At 47.7% G+C, this 20,244-nt stretch overlaps 1 protein-coding gene across 1 annotated transcript in view; it reads left to right on the forward strand.

Moving 5' to 3' along the window:
- Positions 1–6,501: 6,501 nt before the first annotated feature.
- CNPY1 (canopy FGF signaling regulator 1) overlaps positions 6,502–20,244 on the forward strand; it is a 98,585-nt gene continuing 84,842 nt past the window's right edge. The window contains exon 1 of the mRNA XM_049863172.1: positions 6,502–6,649. Coding sequence (XP_049719129.1) covers positions 6,556–6,649 — 94 coding nt within the window. The 5' untranslated portion in view covers positions 6,502–6,555. The remainder of the gene's footprint in view (positions 6,650–20,244) is intronic.

The raw sequence follows: 20,244 nt of genomic DNA on the forward strand, positions 1-20,244 counted from the left end.
ACACTGTTCAGAACTTTTTTTTAAAAAAAACTTAAAACAATCAGTGTTGTTCGAGGCACAGGTGAAGTGGTCTAATAGCTTAGGGGCAGCCTACCATTTCTACCCAGCATGGTTGGATACAGCCAACTTCGCAAGCCTTCGGCCTGTACTGGTTGCCTCCAGAGCAGCACTGAGGCACAGCGCACACTGGTAACTCTCCTTAGAGGGTGGGAGTGGCGGTGGGGGGGGGGCGGTTCATGGCTGCTCCTGATGGACCCTGGGATAGCATCTACTCTTGTATAGGGTCTACCCAGGCTTTCCTGCTGCTTCTGGTCCGTCAACTTCCCTGAGGGGGCTGAGGCAGGGGGTGACAGACACCACCTAGTGGTGGCAGCACTGGCCCCTGCAGGCAGGAACAAGCGTGTCTCCGGAGAGGGGAGAGGGGCTCACAGTCTGCATGAACAGATGGGCAAGGGTCCAGAGTGCCAAGTGCCACATCCAGGGTAGGCCCAACCCTCACACTCATTTTACTCAGGGAAATGGGCTCAGGGGAATTGCCCAGGTTCAACCACAGGTGAGCAGTGGAGTGAGATTCAAGCCCAGCTTCAGCAGTGTTCATTGTAAACACTGTTTTTTGTTTGTTTGCTTTATTTACTAACTTGCTCCGCAATTCTTTCCTCACTAAGACTCCCTTCATCTCTAACACTCTGTGATTTCCTACTGTCACAGAAAAAATAAACTGCTAAGCGCTTTTCTTCTCTTTTTCTGGTTTGTGCAATAGAAAAGCCCAGAGGAGAAATGAAGCTGCAAAGAGAAGGAAAAACCCCAACAAGCTGGAAGATTACCAAGAAGAGCACTGCCCCAAGGACTAAGCGGAAAACGTTTTTGCATGCCCTTGCTCCTGCCCAGGCTGCTTCTCTGAGCTCCTGCAGAGCGTCTTAACGAGCCTTTTCTTTCTGGAGTGAAATCAAACATGCCAAAGGCTGAGTCTTCAGGCTGGAATATAACTTCTAAAACACGAAAGTCCTTTCTCTACCTGAGCAGCTCTGCCCAGGCCACTGGGCTTTACTGGGTAGACTCTACAGGTTCCTGATTTCAAGTCTGAAGGTCTCTGCCCTCAAGGTTAGTCAGTGAACTGGAACAAACAGGGAGAAACAAAAAGTTGCTAAAGATGCGTGAAGCAAGTAAAAAGTATTAGACCCTCCTCTCCGAGGAGAATGCTCCAGTGTCGCTGGTGAAAGAAGTCTTTTTCTTAAGCTCCATCAGCTTCTCCAAATTATGCCACATTTTGGTTTTCTTCATATTTTTTGACCATGACTGTCACTCACAATGATTGGCTTTTCCCTATATTAAAAACGACCTTTAGGGAGCAGGGTGCTAGCCCTGCCTTCCCAGTGCCTCTGGGTGGGTCTGAACAACAACTCTTCATCCGGCAATGGAGCCCTTAGCTGTTTCTTTTAATTTTATGTCTTTATTTGTAAGTAGAAAACATATTTGGTTAAAGCAAAAAAAAAAAAAAAGATCTTCCCCCCCTTGTAAATGAATGATTTCTTTTATAAGGATCAGCACAAGGCTGGTTCCTATGAGGCAGATGTTAGAGATGTCCCGGTGTCCGACTTTTCCAAGCTGCTGACCCACTCCAACATCTCTAACGTCAACTACTCCTCCTCCCCTCACCACTCCCCCCTCACCTCTGGGTTCAGTAACTCGCTGCAACATCTCACAGAACTCACAAGATGTACTTACAATTAAGGTTAGGGAAGTAACGGGGTACAACTCGGGACTGGGATCAACTTGGAAGTAACACGAATAACTCAGGATGCAGTTCCTCGATCAGGACAGCTGCTTCTTGCCCGCTGCCTCTGGCCCCTGCTGGGGGCCTTCTTGGGCAAGTGTTTCGACTCTTAGCTCTGTGGCAGGCCCCACAGCAGCTGGTTTCCTGGTTCCTCCTGCCTCACACCGCTGTCTCTCGCTGTCTTCCCTCTCACAGCTCCTGTCTCTGTCTCTCCGTGTCTCCCTTTAAGCCTAGCAGGATAGCAAAACTGACCAATCCCCTTGTTAGGGCTTCATATACCTTATTTGCATAGCCTCACCCCACAAGGGTGCTATGCACCTTATTTATATTATTAGCAAGCTATCCAATCCCCTTAGTGGGCCACAAGCACTTCATTTGCATAGCCCCACCCAATCATTTGGTGGGAATTACAAAGACGGTGGCTAGAAGGGCCATATTAAGTAATTCACTGCACCACACCTAGCCACTCAGCTTTTCTAACCAGAGGAGACCAATGTTATTAGTATTTTGGTATCTTTCTAAAGGTACTTAATTTTACCCAAAGGGTGCCATACTACACTATTAACACTGTTCAGAACCTTTTTTTTTTTTTTTAATTAAAAACGTATTTTGCAGAATGTCCAAATAAAATGGTACATAAAAAGACTTCCCTTCTTTTGCCATGACATAGTTGTCAATTACACCATTCTGTAACTGGGCTTCTACTGATGGCTAGATTGTGTCCCTCTTAGACTGTTACAAACAATGCTGCCATGAGTAACTTTATGCACAAGTTGTTCAGCACAGGTGCACTTATACCTGTAGGGGAAGTGGCTAGAAATGGAATCACTGGGTCAAACAGTGTGTGTACTTGTAAATTTCCTGCATGTGTGGCTATCACCAGCTTACCCTCTTGAGGGTTGTACCAACTTACACTCCTACCAGATGTATGCAGACTGACTTTGTCATCATAGGATACCAACACACTGTAGTGTCAACTGTAAAAAAAATTTTGCTAGGCTTTTTGTTCAAAACCTTTACACAGTGTTGGCAAAGTGAAAGCCATTATTATTATTTACAGTGAGCAAACAGTAAACAGTAACAACAGATTCTCAAAGGGGAAATGCTTACCCTACCCCAAATTACTCACGTCTATTGTAGTTTTTTTATTCTTTTATAGCTGGGCAGGCACACCGTGGTTCAGGTCCGGGGCTGTGTTCACATCACCCCTGCCTCCAACTACCACCATCCGTCTGGGCCCTTCTAGGCCTCTGCTGCTGGCTCCCACTACGCTGCCCGGGGTGGGGGGAGGTGTTGCCTGGGGCACACTAAGGCCTCTGCCCTACACGGGCAAGTGTTACAACTCTTCAGGAGCAGGCAAAGCTCCTGCATGGAGGTACACAGCTCTGCCTCCATGGGCCGGCAGCCCTACTGCGGCTGCTGTCTCTCTCCACGGGCCAACCAGCCCACCGTCTCTCTGGGTCTAGAAGATCCTCAGTGCAGGGACCCCCGGTCCAAAGGACGTGCTCTTCTCCTTGGTAGTGAGGTCCCCCCAAACCTCTGTGGGATTGACCCTTACATAAGCCTAGCAGGATGGCAAAATATACCAATCCCCTAGCTGGACAGTAAGGGACCCAATCCTATTGGATGGATTTTTCAAGCCACTATTTGCAAAGTAAATTGACCAATCCCTTGAGTTACAACACAATGGCTAGAAAAGCCATATAAAAGCAGTTACTTGCACCGTATCATGTTACTCAATATACTGTTAAAAATAAAAGCAAACAATGGTATGTTATTATTTATTAAAATTGAGACACATTCTTTTATCCTTGGGAACATGATAGAGCTGAGGGGCCAAGTGAGGAAGCAGCAGGGCCACAAAGGTGACTGGCATGTTAGGGAGTGTTGTGGATTGAATTGTGTCCCCTGAAAGAGATGAAGTCCTAACCCCGGTACCGTTTGAGTGTGACCTTGTTTGGAAATGTTGTCCTTAGGTGCAAGCAAGTCGGTTCCAGCTCATAGTGACCCTAAGTATAACAGAATGAAACACTGGGTCTTTGGAGGTGTTATCAGTTAACATGAGGTCATACTGGAGTAGGGTGGGCTCTAATCCTATATGAGTGGTGTCCTCATAAAAGAGGAGAAGAGACAGAGACAGATACAGAGAAAGACGGCCACCTGATGATGGAGGCAGAGATTGGAGTCCTGCTGTGGCTGCACGCCAAGGAATGCCTGGGGCTACCAGAGCTGGGAGAGGAGAAAGGATCTTCCCCTTTAGCTGCCTGAGAGCATGGCCCTGCCCACACCCTGAAATCCGAAAGGTAGCCTTCAGGGCTGTGGGACAATGAATTTCTGTTCTTCTAAGGCACCCGTGTGTGGGGCCTTGCTATGGCAGCCCTAGGAGATGAAGACAGTGACCACGTAAACATTTTTTGAGGAGAATGGGAGCCAGGTTTCTTGCTGTCAGGGAAGGGATTTACTAATATTGCAAAGTGTGAAGGCTGAAAAGAATCTTGAGGCACTAGACTGAAATTGGAAGTATTGGCGTCAACTCCTCGGTTTGTTAATATGTATACATAGATACAAAAATAGCTGTAGAGTAGTGTGTATGTGTGTGGGGCGAGTGTGTCTGTGGATATCAGCATATACATATATTTCATAGTCTGTCTGCTGAGGGCACCTGGGAGCAGTAGCACCGCAGTAGCAATGAACTCGGTGAGCATCCCAAACTTGGTTTCCAAATACCATTTTCCACTAAAAAGCACCAAAGCTCCTTAGAGAAATGACTAATCCAGGACTAAGCAACGCTTATACGATGGTTCTGGAGCGTTGTTTGTACCAGAACATATGAAGTGTTCAAAGAGTGAAGAAGACAAGTCAAAGGACACCGGACCCATCTGGAAGGGGCTCCCAGTAGCCAAATCAGAACAATCTGAGCATCAAAATAAGTAATGACAGAAAAGGATAATCATCCATTCAATAAAATAGGAATCCATGAGTCCACCACTAATAAATAAATGGGGAGAAAGGAAACTCTTCCTTCTAGCAGAATGACAGCAAATTAATGTAGAAAGAGTGGTGGGAATAGAACGTCACTGTCTGAGAACCACCACAGTGAATGCTATGGCAGGTGGGGGACTTTTGATGAGAACCAGGATATTGGGGCAGGTTCAGAGCGTCTCCCCACAAAACATTTATTAACTACTGTTTTTTACTTAGGCATGGAGCCTTGGTGGCACAGTGGTTAAGAGCTCAGCTGCTAACCAAAATGTCGGCAGTTCAAATCCACAAGTTGCTCCTAGGAAACTCTGTCCTATAGGGTCACTGTGAGTCTGAATTGACTTGATGGCAATGGGTTTTTTTTTTTTTTTTTGGTATTTAGACATAAACAGACACCTCGTGGGATTGGTTTTCTGAGTTTGAAGGATCAGGACCATAGTTTTATGGGACAACTTCGCCAATTGATATAATATAGTTAATAAATTTTATATTCTACATCCTAGTCTGGTGAGTAGTGTCTAGGGTCTTAAAAGCTTGCAAGTTGCCATCCAAGATACCACTATTGTTCTCTATTCTATTCATCTGGAACAAAAGAGATAGAAGGAAACCTAAGACACACAGGACTGTCTATACAAACCATGGCCTCATCTACCCTGAGACTAGAAGAACTAGATGGTGCCCAGCTACCACTACCAATAGCTCTGATCAGAGCCTTCCTTCCTTCCTTCTTCCCTCCCTCACTCTCTACCTTCCTCTTTCCTTCCTTCCATCTCCTTTAACCCTCTTTTCTTTCTAACTCTTCCTGGTCATCTGTTTAGGAGCCAGGAGCTCAAAATCAAACAAGACTGAATGAGTTTAGTACCTCCCAGGAACCCACAGAAAATAGAGACTAGATGAATTTGGAAGAAATTATTCAGATTAAAAAAAACAAAAGACATATCTTCCTCAATGTACCAAAGTAATTATCCTTCATTCTCCACCAAAATTCTAACCCCTTCAGCCTGCAGTGCCCATCCCCCAGCTCAGACCCAAAGTGTGGGCGCTGTAATGTGGATAGGAGCACAACAGTTTCCCAACTGGACCCAGAGCAGTGAACCCACATGGCGAAGAAGTGGTGTCACGGTGGAGGTGCAATGCTCTCTCAACCCCAGCACACTCGCACAAAGGTTTAAGCGGAGCAGCCCTGATACTTCCTTGCTTTATAATTGGGCTTTTTTCAGAAGAATTGTTTGAAAAGGGGTACCCTGCTGATTTTTTAAGATGTAAATAACCTATTAGTTCCTTTCATTTTACACAGTTCATAGAGTAGGGTGTGGAGGGGTGGGGGAGGAATGAGACTGATGGAGAAACCACAGGGGCAGGTAAGCTTTAGCCAGGGGAGAAGGTGGAGTCTGGACAGGGACCTGGGCAGAAGACCTGCTGGGCAGGGCCAGGGCAGGGAGCAGGGCTGCCCGCCAGGCTCTGTGCCAAGCCTGGATTCCCGGAACCCCCAAGGAGGGTATTCTCCCCACCGACGTTAGAGGCGGGGAGAGCAAGGGCGTCTCGCCGGAGGAGGCTGGAGACACCCCTGGAGGAGACCGGACTGGAGGTGGGGACCGAGGGGCGGTGACCCGCCTGGCGGGAGCGGCTGCGCGCGTACCTGGCAGGCTCGGGGAAGCCGGGGACCAGGTGCGGCCCGCGGGGCGGGCGGGGAGCTGGTCTCCTAGGTGATGCAGCCGCCCGCGCTGGCAGGGGCCGGGCCTTGGCGTGCCATTTCTGTGCCCACGGCCCCGGCCTCCGCGAGCGCTGGTGACCGAGGCATGGGGCCCGCGCTGTTCCCAGTGGCGCTGCTGCCCCTGCTGCTGGGGCCGGCGCCGGCCGGAGGCGCCCGGGACCGCGAGGTGCTGTGCGGAGGTGAGTGCCCGGGGCGGCGGGGGTCCGCCAGTCCCCTCCTCCTCCACACCGGACCGCACTCTCCCGCCGAGACCGGCCGCCCCGCCATGCCCCCTACCTGACCCACTCCCTGCCAGGCTTCTGTCGCCCCGCCCTGCCCCCATTCTTTACCCCCACGAGAAGCCCTGCCGGCTTCCCGGCTCGGCCTGTGGGCCCTGGAGACCGACCAATGCTCACTCTTAGCCCTCAAGAGGGGTGGCCTTGCGGGAAGCTCTGTGGGGGTCTGGCTGGCCACGGGGTCCAGGACAGGCACTCTTCTCATATGGCTGTGGGGCACAGGGCACCATTTAGTTACCATTGATTTAAATGCACGCACTCAGGCTTTCTTGATGTAAATCTGCTTTTTGGACTAACAGAATTTGTAGATGGTTTGGTTGTTTAGAGGCAAAAGGCAAACGGTGTTCTTTCAGCCATACCAATTATAATGGTCCTAGGGAGCTGTGGTGGCACAGTGGTTAAGTGCTCAGCTGCTAACTGAAAGGTCCATGGTTCAAACCCACCCAGTGGCTCCTTGGGAGAAAAGACGGTGATCTGCTCCAATAAAGATTACAGCTTGGAAGATCCTACTCAGTCCTATAGGGTGGCTGTTAGTTGGAATCCACTCATTGGCACACAACAACAACGGTTACTAAGAGGAGTCCCTGGGTGGTGTATACAGTTAACAGCTTGGCTGCTAACGAAAAGGATGGATGTTTGAGTCTACACAGAGGCACCTTGGACGAAAGGCCTGGTGGTCTACTTTGAAAACCCTGTGGAGCACAGTTCTACTCTGACACGTGCGGGGTCGCCACAAGTCAGAGTCAGCTTGACAGCAACTAGTTTTTATTTACTAAGAGCCTTAAAAGATTCAGGGAGATTAGGGTGAAATGGGATAAGAATGAAATAAAAAATGGGTTGTCCTTCAGACTGTCCATTAGATTGTGGTAGGGAACTGGGCACATGCAAAGAAGAGGCTAAAAACTCGGACAGCAGCACCTGGATGCTGTGAGCTCTGGGGTCACCATTGAGAGACCAGGTGGGCAACAAGCAGCCTTGATGGAACACTTACTGTTTGTGCCTCAGCATTCTTTGGCCTCCCACCAAGTGGCCATTGGGTCCTTGATTTGGAGGCAGGAGAGATTGTGTGAGTCAGCTGTGCCTGTTGGGGCAGTTACAGGGCCAATTCTCTGCCCAGTCTAGGACCAGGGATGGGACGGGTGGGCCTACAGGAATACTGTGTGGAGCAGAGGGTCTGGGGACTGAGGGGAAGGTGGGACTGGGGACCCATGGAGACAATCTGAACCAAGTATCCATCCAATGGAGATGGTAAACAAACAAAAAAAACCCCAAGCCTGTTGGCATCGAGTTGATGCTGACTCATAGTGACCTTATAGGACAGAGTGGAGCTACCCCCAAATGGTTTCCAAGGAGCAGCTGCTAGATTCAAACTGCCAGCCTTTTGGTTAGCAGCCGAACACTTGCAGAGAGGGGACTATTGAGCTGGTGATGAGGAGTGAGAGCTGGACTGAGCCACGGAGGAGGCGGGAAGGGGTGGTGATGGAACAGTGTGTGGAATCAGACCCTCTTTGCAGGGGGCTGTTGTCTCACTTGGAGTTGTCGTTTGACTGAACTGAAGAGGGCCTGGCTAGGGGGTGGCCCCAGCCCACTCAAACACATAATCATCTGACCCCCTGATATGGGGTGATTTGAGACAAAGCAAAAATCCTCCTGACCTGAAAGACAGCGCCTGTGACTCTCTACCTATGAGCATTCTCTGACTCAGGAGAGAAGATGTTTGGCCTGCTTGCTGTGTGTGGGCAAGGCTGGGCGTGCCAGGAGTCAATGCCCCCAAGAACAGCCCTCAACCAACCATGGACAAAAATATATTCTCCTTTTTCCAACCTGGAGCCCGACAGCCAGTTCTTCATTCTGAAACATCAACTCCACAAAGTTGAAATGAAACATGTAACCCAGACTGGGAAACCCCGTAGCTCCTCCCAGGAGAGACAAAGACTAGCCCCCAGGTTCTCTGGGGCACAGCACGGTGCTGTGGGAATGAGACATGGGAGAGCGAATTTTGACAAAAAGAAGGAAGATCTGGAAAGGTCTAGAGGTATGGTTCTCAAAAACCCTTTTTGGCAATAGAAGCCTCTCATCCAAGTGAAACCTTACAAAAGAAGCCCAACATGCAAAGCAGATGAAAAGCAGGGCTGCGCTGGTCTTGTCCCTCAGTCCCCAGTGAGCTGTGTGCTGCAGGCCTGCGCTGGAAGACCCCAGGGGTGTGGGCAGGAAGTGGAGGACTCCTGCTTATGTTTATGTTATCTGAAAAAGAGACATAGTGTATGACAGTGTTTTATAACAGGTGTAAAAAATTGAAATATATACATACATGAGAGTGTTCAAAATTTGCTATTACTGATGAGTTTTGATCAAAAAAGTTTGAAGGCTATTTCTCTAGAGCTGCGGGTACACCAAACGGGTGTAAAAGCAAGGAGCTCTGAGAAGTGGGATGGGAAGTTGGATGGTGGAGAGGTGGAGAGGGTGGGCTGAAAAGAGAACCTGAGACAGCAAGAAAAGAGCGTGAGGGTGGATCACTGAGGACCCCTCTGCAGCATCACTCTTTCCCCGGTCAGCCCTCCCTCTCCTGGGGAGATCCTTCTTGCTTGCGGATTTCTCTCTCTCTTTTTTTTTCATTCTGTATTGCTCTTTTTAAATCTCTCTAAATGTTTCCTTCCATTTGAAGCAAACCCATTTAGGAAAACCTAGAAGGGGATGTCTCCTTCTGTTTTGTTAAATCCCAGTCTCTCTGGCACAAACAGTTCTGAGTTCTGACAGCAGATAAAATTGCAAGTTGGACAGCAATGTCGCTGCTCTGTGTCCTGAAGCAGTTCTAATTCTGCCTCACAAACAGGTAGAATACAGAAAACTTTACCTACCTGGGGGGAAAAGTTAGCAACCTACCTGCCCTCATTCTAGGAGTAATATTAGAAACAAAATGCATGAGATCAGCATTCTTTATCATTTTCCCAGTAATGATTGATTTTTTCCCTGAGAGACAGCTATTTGCAAAGCAGACGGCTCTGGACGTGGCTTCCCTTTCTGCATTATTGAGGTTGGAGACGTTAAAGCTGAGACCTTTCTGCTGAGTTAGGCTGTTCTTAGCAGGTCCTATGAGAAGAGGCTCGTCTGGTTGCTAACTGACATACTATCTAACATTTATCTAGCACTTGCTGTGGGTTTAGGTGCTTTACTACTTTAACTCTGTGAGCTAGTGCAGCCAACCTGCTGGGGCCCCGCTGATATTCCGCAGCACACACCTGCTTCCTAGTGCAAGCACCTGTGACTCTCTACCTGTGAGCATTCTGGGGCCTCAGGAGAGAAAATGTTTGGCCTGCTTGCTGTGTGTGGGCAAGGCTGGGCACACCAGGAATTAATGCCCCCAAGAACAGCCCTCAACCAACCATGGACAAAAGTTGGTAGCTAGATACCCCAGCTTACTCCCCCTCCCCCTACCTTGGATGGGATGAGTCTGAAACATACACAGGGGTCAGCAAATTTTCTTCGTAAAGGGTTAGCTAGTAAATATCTTAGGTTTTGCAGGCCATACAGTCTCTATTGCAGCTACTGAGCTCTGTCGTTGTAGCACAAAAGCGCCATAGATGCAAATGATTGGCTGTGCTAAGTTAACTTTTTTTTTTTTTAAGTTCCAATGAAACTTGATTTACCAAAACATGCGGTGGGCTGGATTTGGCCCACGGGTGATAGGCTGTCTACCGCTGCTCTACAGTCACTCAGCGGTTCCTTGTTTGTTGCCCACGTTCATTAATCCTATTTTCCCTTCTCACCAGTCCGTTCTCCTACCTTATCCTTTTTCTACTTTTTTTGAGAAACTCAACTTAAGACAGTAGATAGAATTATTATCCTCATTTTACAGATGAAAAAATTGAAGCAAAAGTTTTTTTGCCCAAGGTCACGCATACAGCTGTGAGTGGCAGCGCCCAGGTTCTAATCCAGGCAGTCTCGCTCCACAGTCTACATTCTTCACCAAGATGCTATGTTGCATCTGTAATGATTCAGTCTCTAATGATTCCGTCTCTAATGATTCAGTCAACCAACAAACATTTGTACCTTTGAGCACCTCTAGGTGCCATGGAGATAGAAAACTTTAAACGGTTGAGGAGGGAAGTCGCAGACAAAGACGAGGTACACGAACAACACATTGACAATTGTCAGATGAATGGAGGAAACAAAAATGCTTGACATCAGAAGAGGGGAAAATCTGCCTCACCCACCCCAATGACTTCCATGTTGCCAAATCCAGTGAGCATGCTCCTGTCCTTGTTATACTTGACCTCTCAGCTGTAGCTGGCAGAGCTGACCACTCCTGACTTCTGCAAACACTCTGTTGGCTTCTTGGGTACCATGCTCTCCTGGTTTCTTGTAACTCACTGACTGTTCCGTTTCTAATTGCTTTTGCTCGTTCTTCCGCTTCTGTCCACTTCTAAGTGTTGGAAGGCTCAGGGCTACACCATGGATGAGCCCCTTCTTTTCTCCATTGTCTAGGTACAAGATCCCTGGCATAATCCCTCTAATGGTGCCTGGGCCCCTATAAGCAAAAGCTACATTGGAGACTTTACTTCTTTGTTTACCAGACAGTCCTCTAGAGTAGTTGGAGCCTGTAGGCCTTAGGTCTAAAATTGGCTGATGCAATTTTACTGTAATACAGCTATTTGAAACCTGGGTTTTTTTTTTTTTTTAAGATTTAGTGATTAAGTTTTGGCTGAGGTTACCCAGCTGGTGAAGATCAGGCCATGGTTGATAAGCTTGGGCAGCCCAACCCGGAACATCTGGCCACTCTGGCTGTGATTAAGCCCTTGCCCCTCTTGCCTGACCACTCTGGATAAAGGTCCGACTATACACAACTGGCCCCTGTGGGTGGTGGGGCAGTGACTCTGATGGCCTTTCTCTGGAGCGGCCTGAAGAAACAGAACCCATGGTTGACCCATGCTGTGCTGATCCCTGTAAGAAAATACTGTCTCTCCTTCCATGAGAAGGAATTCGACTTCCTGAGCTATCAGTACAACAGTCTGGAGGAACAGAAGTCATCCTTAAAGGTTGCTTAAGTTTTCATCAGTTCTCCACAAGCCTGTGTCTATGGGTAAAGATCCGCTCATTTAGAGGAGAAAGACTCTGCTCTACTCTACCCTGGAACACTTGAAGTAAGTCTTTCATCTGATTAACCCATCTATTTATTTACCTTAGGTGATCTAAGCCTCTTACATGCCAAGATGTATATCTCCTGCACAGTCTTGTTCCTTGAGTTTAGAATCCTATGTATAATTGACCGCTTGCTATTTCCTCCTAGGTGTCTAATATCATCTCAACTATTATATGTCCAAAATGGGACTGTCCACTATCCCCGCCTCCACAGTACGCTTCCCCCCACAAGTCTTCCCCATCTCATTCAATGGCACTACCTTCTCAGTGGCAGAAGCAAAGAACTAGGCATCATCTTTGATTCTTTCCACTGCTTCCCCCCTCCCCCAAATTCACCCCATCACCAAGCCCTGATGAGAAGTTCTACCTCCAAGAAATATCTGAGGTCCATCCTCTTCTCTTTAACTCTGCGACCACAACTTAGTTGAAGCTACCTTTACCTCTTGGCAGGATATAAAAAATGGCATGTGACAGAGTCTGACCTCCTATAACTTTATAAGGGGAGGAGAATCAAGATCAACAGCCCAAGGCTGATTCCTATAAAGCAGAGGTCAGACATGCCTCCTTTCTCCACCATCTTTCCCAATTCTGACACCAAATGTCCTTCCTACTTCTCTGCTGGGTTCGATAATTCATTGCAATGGCCACACAGAACTCGTAGACAATACTGAGGATTATGGGGTTTATTTCAGAAGTAACAGTTACAATTCAGGCTCAGGAACTACTCAGGATACAGTTCTTTCATTGGGGCAGCCTCTTTTCAGCTGTGCTTGCAGGCACATCCCTCTCTGGCCCTAGGCCTCTCTGTCCTGCTCAGGCAAGTGTTACAAAGCTGTTTTAGCTCCTGTCAGTAAGTCCTCAGAGGCACCCCAGGCACTCAGCTTTCTCGCTCCATGGGCCAGGAAGCCCACTGTGTGGTCTCCTGCCATTGCTTCTCACAGTCTTTAGGGTTGCAGCTCTCTCTCTCTCTTAGTCTCCTGGCTCCAGGAGAATCTCAGCACAGGGATCCTGGGTCCAAAGGATGCATTCTTTGCTCCTGGCCATTCTTCCTTGGTGGTGGTAGGATCCTCTCTCTGCTCTGGGATTGGCTCTCTTTTAAGGCAAAACTGACCAATCCCCTTGGTGGGCCACAATTACCCTATCACATAACCCCACCCCGTCACTTGGGTGGGAGTTACAAGACCATGGTGAGAAACGCCACACGGCACATGACTACTGCCTTAGTCCTTAATCAGTCTCCCACTTCCTTTCTTGCATCCTTCCAGTCCATTCTCCACACAACAGTCAGAGAGTGACTTTTTTTAAAACCTAAATCAAACCATTTACTCTCATTCTTAAAAATCTGCATTGGCTTACTATTGCTCTTAGGATTAAAATCAACCCCTTACTATAGTCTGTAAGACCCTGTGTGATCTGGCTCTGGCTACCATTTTGACCTCATTTCCCACACCTTTTGCTCTGGCAGGCTCCTGCCTAGGCCCAAGGCAAGCACCCCTGAGCCCTTGCTCACTGGTCTCTAGATGAGTGGATCTCCTTTCAGTGCCCTGGATGATCTAGCACTTTTTTCCACAGGGTCTCTGTTCTGCCCTTCTGCTAGAATGTTCTCCTCTCTCTTCCTATTCTCATCTTTCAGGTCTCAGCTCAAATATTACCTACTCAGAGAGACCTTTTGTGGGAGAGACTCTGATTGTCACTCTTCTCTTTTTCCTTTTGGTAAGTAAACCCTTACCTCTACCCAAATTTTCCAGGGTGCATGCCATCCAGCTAAAGGCTACGTTTTCCAGCCTCCTTTGCCATTGGCTTGCTCATGTGGTATGTGGGAAATGATACCCTCAGTTTTCAGTCACCTTCTTAAAAAGGAAGCTGCTTGCCTTCCAATTCCTCTTCCCCCTTTCTTCTGGCTGGAAACGGCACAACCAGAGCAGCCATGTTGAGTGGCGGAGCTGCCCCACCTGCCCTGGAGCACTCAAGTCTGAACTCTGACCCCCTGAAAGCTGTTTCCGTCTTATGTAAGCCTTTTCATCTTGAGTCTTTTTGTTACCACTGCCTAGCAGTACCTAAAGTAATATGAATATACCTTCCATGATTATCTTTTCCAAAGGTTTCCCTAATCACTATCTCCAAACCTTTTTAATCGCTTCAAAGCAATTACTGCGGTGTGCTATGATCTTCTTTATTTACTAGTTTACTAGCATCAGAGCTCCGTGTAAGTATAAGCAGGAACTTTGCCTTGGTCACCACCATGTTCTCAGTGCCTTTACATTGGAGTGTAGTACATGGTAGGCTCCAGAGAAATGGGTGTTGAATGCATGAATGAGCACAATGGCCAGAGGACGCTTTGTGGGGGCAAGGAGATGGGAGTGGGCCTTGGAGAGAGTACCTGAGGCTGTGGGGACCTCTGCCTCCTGGAGCAAGGGCCCTCACTGAACGGCCGCGAGGCCCTGAAGTGAGTTGGGCTGAAGCTGTCTTCAGGTGAGTCCAACAGGGACGGTCAGAAGGAACAAACTGCTCAGTTCAGGATTCCCCCAGCCAGTGCCCACCAACCAGTCTGTCAGCAGTGAGCTGAGATGTGCGATGACTGATTTGCCCACCATTGACAGGTCTCCTCTCACAGCGGACTCTCAGTGCCTAGCCCTGTGCCTGGCATGCAGTGAGCAGTACCATTGTGGAATATTAATAGAATAGCATTAGTAGTGCAGACTATAGAGCGTAAATGGAAATCTTGACATCAAAGCCAGAAGGAATTAAGCACCAGCGCTGTGAGTCTTTGATGAGAGTCCACAGGGGCTTGAGCTTCCTTTGGGAGGAAGCCGGCCCCAGGCAGGGGCTTTTCTCCCTGCTGGCACAGGCCCCTGAGGGTCCTGCTCTTTGTGGCCCCGTGTGCCTCCAGGGGCAGGTGTGGGCAGGTGCACCTTGGCCGAACCTGGTCCCCACAGAGGGCTCCTGCCAACACTGGCCTCCCGGCCCCACAGTCTCACTTTCAGACCCTGCTTCTGGCTGAGACTTCTTTCTGACTACCCTGCTTCTCTCTTGGATTCCAGATACATGTTTTTTTTTTTTTTCTTTTTCTTTACAAAATCGCGCATGCTTGCTGTGGAAACACGGTACCACTCCTCTCCATCCTCTCCCCACACCTGACTCCCCCACAGGAGGCAAACGTTTGATAGTCTCCTTTGGGGCTGCGGCTGTGATAGCACAAGCACGTGTTTGTGCTACAGTCTGGTTTTGATTTGTTGTTTTGAATGCAAATTGTGCAACGAGCACAGAGCTCTTTAACTTGTTCTTTTACTTAAGGAGGCCTTGGAGGTATTCTCGGGGCAGTATTTGTGCACCTACCAAGCTTTGTACCCGTTTGCTTGTCTGCGGCTCCATAGATGATTGTTGGCACACTTCTTAATCTACTCTGGGCATTATCAACTTTTTAATATTTGCCAACCTGAGAAGCAAAAATAGTAACTCATTTTTATTGGCATTTCATAAAATGTAAGAGTGAATATTTTTCCCCTGATTAACGACTACTGGTTATTTCTTATTCTAAGAATGGTCTGCCTTTGTTGGTTTTTCTATTAGGCTGTTTTCTTTAATTATTTATAAAAGCTTCCTGTATAAAATTAAAATGGTGCTTCCCATATAACTGCAGATTTTCTTTGAGTTTCATTTATCTTTTGAGTTTGTCCATGGCGCTTTTTCTTTTCGATTTATTCTTGTTTTTAAAAAATTGTTTTATTGTAGTAAAATACCTGTAACAAAACATTTCCTGATTCAGCGTGTTTTGCATGTATAATTCAGTGACACTGGCTACATGCATCGCGTTGTGTCACCATCACCCCTGTCTGTTAACAGTCACTCTACCACCATTGACAGAGACGCAGTGCTCCCTGGGTTGAGACCCCCCTTTCTCTCCCTCCCACCTCCAGCAAGCACTGACGGACTTTGGTCGCTACACATTCGCCTGTCTCATATAAGTGGGATATGTAATATTTGTCCTTTTGTCGCTCGCTGACTTATTTCCCTCAGCATGATGTTTTCAAGGTTTGTCCGTTACATACCAACCAACCAGCCCGTTGCCATTGAGTCGATTCCGACTCATAGCGACCCTATAGGACAGAGTAGAACTCCCCTATAGGGTTTCCAAGGAGCACCTGGTGGATTTGAACTGGACAGAGTAGAACTCCCCTATAGGGTTTCCAAGGAGCACCTGGTGGATTTGAACTGCCGACCTTTTTTGGTTAACAGCAGTAGCACTTCACCACTACGCCACCAGGGCTCCCATCCATGACATGACATAGCAAGTATTATTATGGCTGAGCGATCAGCCCATTGTAAGGATAGACCACATTTTGTTTATCATTTGTCCCTTGATAGACTTCAGGCTGTTTTCGTCTTTTGGTTATTATGAATAGTGCTGCAGTGGACATTGGTGTATAATCTGCAAATTTTTTTTTAATAATTTTTATTGTGCTTTAAGTGAAAGTTTACAAATCAAGTTAGCCTCTCACACATAAACTTATATACACCTTACTCTGTACTCCCATTTACTCTCCCCCTAATGAGTCAGCCTGCTCCCTCCTTCCAGTCTCTCCTTTCGTGACCGTTTTGCCAGTTTCTAACCCGCTCTACCCTCCCATCCCCCCTCCAGACAGGAGATGCCAACACAGTCTCAAGTGTCCACCTGATACAAGTAGCTCACTCTTCATCAGCATCTCTCTCCAACCCATTGTCCAGTTCCTTCCATGTCTGATGAGTTGGCTTTGGGAATGGTTCCTGTCCTGGGCCAACAGAAGGTCTGGGGACCATGACCTCTGGGATTCTTCTAGTCTCAGTCAGACCATTAAGTCTGGTCTTTTTATGAGAATTTGGGGTCTGTTTTTTATCCCACTGTTCTCCTGCTCCCTCAGGGGCTCTCTGTTGTGCTCCCTGTCAGGGCAGTCATCGGTTGTGGCCGGGCACCATCTAGTTCTTCTGATCTCAGGATGATGTAAATCTCTAGTTCATGTGGCCCTTTCTGGCTCTTGGGCTCATAGTTATCATGTGACCTTGGTGTTCTTCATTCTCCTTTAATCCAGGTGGGTTGAGACCAATTGATGCATCTTTGATGGCCACTTGTTAGCATTTAAGACCCCAGACGCCACACTTCAAAGTGGGATATAATCTGCAAATTTTTAATGCAATCAAATTTCAAATTTATTAATGTTTTTCTTTATGATTGTTTGGTTTCTTGCCATGCTTAGAAAGACCCCATTTGAAGATTATAAGAAATTTATATTGGATCCACCTGGAATTAATTTTGATGTAAAGCATTATGGTAGAAATCGAGGCAAAAATGTTCAATAAATGCTTGCTTATTATCATTATTACCGTTATTATTTTAAACTTTTCATCAATTTATGTATGTATTAGGGTTATTTCTGGGCTCTTTTCTGTTTTTTAAGGATTTATTTCTCCACCAGTATTGTTGGTGCAAATGGCTAACGTGCTTAGCTGCTAACCAGAAGGCTGGAGACTCTTGCCCACCGAGGGGAGCCTACTTCTGAAAACTCAGCCATGGAAAACCCTGTGGAGCACAGTTCTGCTCTGACACACGTGGGGTTGCCACGAGTGGGAGGCGCTTCAACAGCAGCTAGTTTACCATACTATTTTACTTCTAGCTTTATATCTTACTATCCCTCATTATTCTTATATCTCGTATTCACGTTTGAATTATTTTATAAAATTCAAAAGAAAATTCTGTTACTCTTTTGATTGAGATCTCATTGAATATGTAGATCAATTTACAGAGAACTTACATCTTCACAATACTAAGTCTTCCTAGAACAAGATGCTCTATTCAAATCTGTTTAATACCTCCCAGTAGAGTTTAAAGTTTTTTGCATGTTTCTTAAGTTTCTTTCTAGCTAGTTTGTCTTTTTGTTATTGGTAGTGTTTATGAGACCTTTTTTCCCATCTGTGTTCTAATTGGTTATTATTTGCATATAGGAAAATTATTGTTTTGAATACATTTTGTAATCAGGCACTTTCCTGAACTCTGTAAATATTTCTGATAATTTTCCAGTTATCACCGAGGTATCATCTGCAAATGATTACAAGTTTGCCCACTTACTTCTTTCCAATATTTATACCTTTCTTATATCTTTTGTTCTGCTTCTCCAGCTGGACTGTTTTCCCTTTGGCTTGGATCCTAACTTTCACACCATCATCTAGCCATTTCTGCTGTGGCCCAGAGCTACTGGAGTTTCCAGGCTCACCCACAGACACCCTCCTGCCATGCCTGGCCCCACCCCTCACTGGCAGCTGTCCTCATTCTCTCTTTGAATAAACTGATGGCAGAGTAACTGGCCAGTGTGCCCCCACCAACCCGCCCGCATGCCCCATCAGAGCAGGGCAGCATCTGTGTGACTACTAACATATCTTCAGGGACTCAGCATGCCTCTCTCAACTGGCATTGGATGGACACCGTTTGGGCCGTGGAGTGGTACCCATGGTGCCAGCCAGTGAGCCCGAATGCTGCTCATCTGCCCTCAGAATCCTCTTCCTGAGATGTCTCTCATAGTGAGCACGCTTCTACCCCAGACACAGCCCATAGTGTGTGTGTGTGCGTGTGTGAGAGAGAGAGAAATGGGTATTTATGGCTATGACCCCCTGGCCACAGCAGCATACAGAGTGGCATTGGTTCTTGTTGTCCCAGACCCACCTGTCTTTCTCTTAGTAACAGATCCCCTCTTAGGCTGGCAAAGGTGCTGCCTGGGACCCAGCCTGATCATTCCTGAAGCCTCTGCTTCGCAGCGGCTGTGCCAGCTGCTGCCTGAGGGAGGCCAGGTCATTGGCTACAGGGACCGCAGACCTTTGTGCCTGGTTTACATCAGCACTCACTTCCAGGGCCATCTTGGGCTATTTTTATTGCGCTATTTTTACCCCTTCTCTCACTGTCCTTGTCTGTTCGACTCCTTTGAAGAAGATGTAAAGATGGAAGAAGTAGTCAGAATTTTAGTAGGTGTGACCATGCAAACATGCTGAAAGGCTGCTCTTGTCCAAGGAGAAGGGTAACCGCGCTGGTGCTTCTCTTCAGGAAGCGTCTCTGGTGCCCTGCTGGTCTCGAGGATGCCGGTAACATTTAGACAGTCGCACCTTTTCTCTCTTTTCAATGCATTTCAGATTAGTAGACAGCACAGATTTTTATCTTTTTGTCCTGTCTCTGCCCTCCCCCCTTCTCTCCTCTCAACCCCAGTCACTGGTAGAGGGCATTTTTGTGGGCTCATTGTTAGCAGGCCTTCCAGTGCTGTGTCAGCCATCAGCACAATGGACCACATAGGCTATTGATTTAATGACAGCCATCACTGCTCGGAATTGATCTAATGTTTTCATTACACTAAAAATGCTTTAACAAGTTTATTCGGAATTAGCTGATGGTGAAGATCTGCTCAGGTCCCGATCGTTTCCCTAAAGGAGGGTGGTTATGGGGTCCTTCCAGAATCAGAGGTACTCTCCCACATCGACTTGCGCAGCCTTATTCTGCATGGTGCCTTCCCTGAAGGAGACCAGAAGGGCTCAGAGTCTCGGCTCCAAGGCCCCTCCCCTTCATGGTCAGGCCTTTTGATGTAGAAGTACAAAGGAGTGCCCTTCACAGTATGGCTGTGGTGATAAGATAGGCTCCTTCTATTTCCAATTGTCCCTCTCCTCAGGGCCCTCCTTCTTTCTCCCCCTCCCCATTTCCCATGCAAAGTTACTGCTCCCTCAGCTGTCTCCTCCTGGTCTGCACTGGGAGCTCAGTCATTGCTGCCTAGTTTCCTGCCTCTTCCTGCCCTCAGCTTGTACCCTGACACTTCTGTGTCCCAGTGTCCTCACACGTAGTCTGGGCCATGCTGCTGGCTTCACAGGGGGCCGTGGGTTATTAAACGAGGTAAGGTGCGGACAGCCCTCACAGGGTGCCTGGCACGCTGAATGTGCTTAGGGAGACTCTCTCTCCCGGCTCAGCTCAGCCTTCCGATTGGGAGCTGTCACTGTCAGAGTGTCGTGGCCTGTTGGGCTGCCCTGGGCTTTGGGGCCCCAGCTATCACTTTGGTCTGACTGCCACCCTGCATGTGAGAGCCAGGGTTCACCACCCCCCCTGCCCCGTTGGGCTCTGGGCCTTATTCTCCTGAGCCCTGGGTCCCACGGCCATCCAGTCCAGAGCACTGGGCTCCTGCTTTGATCCCTGCAGTGAACCATGTCAGTTGTTGGGGACTTAGTACCCCCATGAAAGGACTGGCTACAGAATTTGGGCAAAATGAAAACACAGGCCCTTGTTAAAAAATGAAGGGCCCTGGGTGGCACAATCAGTTTGTACTCAAAGGTTGGTGGTTTGAATCCACCCAGTGGGCCAT

Source organism: Elephas maximus, chromosome 20, assembly GCF_024166365.1.
Source record: "Elephas maximus indicus isolate mEleMax1 chromosome 20, mEleMax1 primary haplotype, whole genome shotgun sequence".
In the NCBI taxonomy this organism is placed as follows: domain Eukaryota; kingdom Metazoa; phylum Chordata; class Mammalia; order Proboscidea; family Elephantidae; genus Elephas; species Elephas maximus.